Source organism: Hermetia illucens, chromosome 2, assembly GCF_905115235.1.
Source record: "Hermetia illucens chromosome 2, iHerIll2.2.curated.20191125, whole genome shotgun sequence".
NCBI classification, from domain to species: domain Eukaryota; kingdom Metazoa; phylum Arthropoda; class Insecta; order Diptera; family Stratiomyidae; genus Hermetia; species Hermetia illucens.
Genome location: NC_051850.1, coordinates 93,995,165 through 93,998,732, shown reverse-complemented (window position 1 = coordinate 93,998,732; position 3,568 = coordinate 93,995,165). Strand labels below are relative to the sequence as shown.

General features: G+C 44.1%; 2 protein-coding genes across 2 annotated transcripts; both read right to left on the bottom strand.

Annotated features, from left to right (window-relative positions):
- Positions 1-1,355: 1,355 nt before the first annotated feature.
- LOC119648985 (corepressor interacting with RBPJ 1) lies at positions 1,356-2,496 on the bottom strand. Its single transcript, XM_038050908.1, has one exon. The coding sequence runs from the start codon at positions 2,357-2,359 to the stop codon at positions 1,571-1,573; it is 789 nt and encodes a 262-aa protein (XP_037906836.1). The 5' UTR covers positions 2,360-2,496; the 3' UTR covers positions 1,356-1,570.
- Positions 2,497-2,722: 226 nt separating this feature from the next.
- LOC119648986 lies at positions 2,723-3,297 on the bottom strand. Its single transcript, XM_038050909.1, has 3 exons — positions 3,117-3,297; positions 2,881-3,051; positions 2,723-2,824 (listed from the first exon to the last, which is right to left on the bottom strand). Exons 1-3 carry the CDS (start codon positions 3,180-3,182, stop codon positions 2,810-2,812), a joined length of 252 nt encoding a protein of 83 aa, XP_037906837.1. The 5' UTR covers positions 3,183-3,297; the 3' UTR covers positions 2,723-2,809.
- Between the last annotated feature and the right edge of the window lie 271 nt (positions 3,298-3,568).

The following is a 3,568-nucleotide window of genomic DNA, read 5'->3' as shown; positions in this document are numbered from 1 at the left end:
CCGAATGCTTCGATCCCTCACATTTCACTTGAACAGAAATTCACGTGTCTTTTCCGGATCCGAAAAAATACTCAATCGGGTGGTTTCGCATGCACCAACGAAGTAAATACAACACCTGAAAAAAAATAAAATGAAACCGGGACGACCGCGCGTGGAGCCGTAAAATTCCAAGCCTGACTGCCGCGATTTTTGACATCTTCAGGCCATTCTACCAAAGGATGCCTCTTATTGCAAGAGCTTTGCGAGACTAAGGAGGAGGCGAGAAGAAGGGAGTCCTCAAATTAAAGAAAGTTAATTCATATTAATACTTATATTCATGCAAAAGAAAAATAACGAAATAAATTCTCATGCACTGCATTACACTGGCAAATCAGAAGCAGTCGACACCCTCCCCCCACATCGGGTGATTTCAACGCATGTTCTGTGGATTGAGGAAGCCTAACTACTAACATTAGGGGCATTCAACACGGTGGTCGCAAATATAGCAAATGTATCCACTTTTTGTGGGACACGGTGGGGAAATGTGAAATGTGTGAGTACCACATTGGCAAGGAGAATGGTCTGCTTTATAGCGATTAGCAAGCAATTTTCCTTTGGCAGTATTTGCACCGATTCCGTTTAGATGATTCTTCTCTTTGTCCTGAATGTGGTTGTACAGCTGAGAACCCGGAGCATGATTCTACTCAAAAAGGAGAAGTCTAGAAGACTTTTCGGAAATCAGCATAAGCCCTTAGAACATCGTGAGGAAAATACTGAATTCAGAGGTGAACTCCACAATAAAAAAGATTCAGGCGGGGGCGGTTTGGTCACTTGAAGTGCAGTTCTCCCCACGAATGAAGGCTTTGTGGCGGCCCTTCGGGTAAGGAACAAGGAGAAAATGGGAAGTTTCCCACACACTGCTGCTACGTACACAGCAACGCCTTTGTAAGTTTTCCACCAAGATAAAACAAGTCGGAATACGGCATGCTGGAAGCCTCCGGTGTAAAAGTTTTGGGAGAAGTTTCCTATTCACGTTTCCATTTTTCTTCAATTCAAAATATTCCTTGATATGTCATATACTTCTTAGAAAGCGAAGAATTCACGGGATTGCTTTAGTCGTTTTCGAGTAAATCTTGTTTGACCGACAGACGCACATCGCATCGATTCTAATAAGGTTTTCTTCTCCACAAACCTTTAAAAAGGCAGTGAAAGATGTAAGCCTACAGCAGCAGAACGGCAAAAACACCCGAGGTCGAGAGGCTGATTTAGCCATGGTTTACACCAAGCAGACAAAGGAACGCCTCCCAAATAATGTTCATTTGTAGCAATCCCACAATGTGTTAAAAACATGAAGCGTATTAACTGAAACACGTGAATCGATTCTAGTTTTTTATTTTCACCATACGATTCTAAAAAACTCCATTAATTTCGTTACATTTACAAATACTTAAAAAAATAATGAGGTTGGAACAAACAAAGGCGGCAGTTACGGCCACGGTGAAGTGGTTTTTGGATGTGGATAACCGATTTCATTGCAGGGGCCTCTTCTAGGAGTAGAAGCTCCTTGGAAATATGTGTTGGCGAGAGACACTCAATGGCGCCTATGCTTTTCACGATCCCTGTCCCGCTCTTTTTCCTTTTTCTTCTTTTTATCCTTTTTGTTTTTCTTCTTTTGCTTTTCTAATTTCTCCAATTTCTTCAGGAGCTTCTTCTTCTGCTCCTTCGTAAGAGACTTCAGAAACTCCGTCTCGGGCTGCCGTTCTTCTTCTTCGTCACTTGGAACCAGTTGATGGTGTGATGACTGTAAACTCTGCAGAGTCATTGCACTCTTGCGCATGGCCAAGCCGTCTTCCTTCAGCTGCTCCTCGAGGACTCCCTTTGACATGATCACGTTCGCTTCCGCCTCAGAGTGTATTTTCCGCGCTTCACTCATTGAAATGCTGTACATGGTGCACTCTTTGTCGGTGTTGATGTGACCCCATTTGTGGCACTTAATGCAACGAACGTTGCGAACTTGGATTCCAAACGGTTGGTCCCGAATTTCTGTGTCGCCTTTGCAGTAGCTTTCCCTCGGGGCGTTGTATTTTCGTTGCCACTCGAACTTGTATTCCGGCCCATTGTCTTCCTTCTCACGTTCCCTGCGCACACCAGGCGGAGGCTCGTACATAAAATTTATGCTCAGCTTGTCCTTGCTTTCCTTACTCAGCATAGCCTTGTTCTCGTACAAATCCTGCTCCTTCTCGTATTGAGCGCGGAGCTCCTCCTGCTTCTTTTTGTACGCATCCGCTTGCTGCTCCGCCATCCATACTCGCTTCAGATTATCACGCGACGCAGGATGGAAGAATTTCTTGCACATGTAATTATTGAATCCTTTCCCCATCTTGAAGCGATGTTACGTATTGCTGCAAACGTTTATAAAACTACAACTCCACAAACAAAGCAAACTAAGCACAACCAACTACGCTTCAACTACTTTTGACACTCTGCCATCTGACACTTGTTTATATCTGTATATTTTTAGTTTTATGACATGAAGTGAGGCACAATTGGAATGGATACTCTAATTACTACTCGAACCAGTATCATTTACCCTAAACCCGAACCAACGTCCTGGTGACACAAGTGAATAAGCAATTTTAGGCGACTTACGAAGGATTTCAGCAGGCGGCGGCTATGCTAATTACATTAATTACGCTGCCACGACTCGAGTGACCACCTTCGGCGGTGCTAATGAAACTGCGTGTTACCCGCACATAATTAGAAATATATTAATAAAACATTCCAAATACACTTTACAAATCTTACACCTGTAACAAGAAATTCCTGGCAGTTAAGTTGTTTGCCACTGAAACGAGAAAGGCAGGAATTATTGAGCGTTCCCCGAGAGAACCATTTCCTTACCCTGAGATTTGGTTGGCCGCCGCCGCTACGCCAAGCTTCTTCCTCGCGGCGTTCCACCTCTTCCGCACGCAACTGCTGACGACGCACCTTATCGGGGTCTTTGATGCCACGATTCTCATTTTCCAGGCGGCGGCGTTCGGCAGCCTCCTGTTGTAATTTACGGCGCATTTCCTGCATCGAAAAGAATTGGAAGGGAAGCATAAATGCAGGAGGACAAAGTAATATTCTGAACCTACAGCGGGCGGATTCACGATGCTGACTTCGTCAGTTGAGCCCTTGAAACACGAAGAACACATGCCCATCTTTGATGTAAACTTAGGACCTGACCATCGCTAAAAAAAGTAAAAACAAACTGCAAGGACGGAACGCCTGTCACTTTACTTCCTAATGTTGACTACAAACAGCTGTTTGGACGATTCGCCGCAAGCACCTGACAATTTGAACTCACCAAGTTGGCACGAGAATAGCGATACGTCGACATGCAGTGTAGGGGTTCCGGAAGCCGAATATGAATGGAAATCCGAAGTTGTTTGAAGTGAGTGCATTTCCGAGAGTAAATTACTTTCCCTCACTATGCATACAAGGAAGCATGGATTCTACTTTACTTATCTAATTGCGCAGGAAACAGCATTCGAACCAAACTATTTCAACACTTTCTAAGAGTTTGGAGATATAAAGCACTCATGTT

Bases quoted from the DNA above. Each gene is read 5' to 3' on its own strand.
- LOC119648986 (XM_038050909.1), bottom strand. From the start codon at position 3,182: ATGGGCATGTGTTCTTCGTGTTTCAAGGGCTCAACTGACGAAGTCAGC. The intron at 3,052-3,116 runs GTAGGTTCAGAA...TTTTCGATGCAG, and splicing joins GCATCGTGAATCCGCCCGCT to GAAATGCGCCGTAAATTACA.
- LOC119648985 (XM_038050908.1), bottom strand. From the start codon at position 2,359: ATGGGGAAAGGATTCAATAATTACATGTGCAAGAAATTCTTCCATCCT.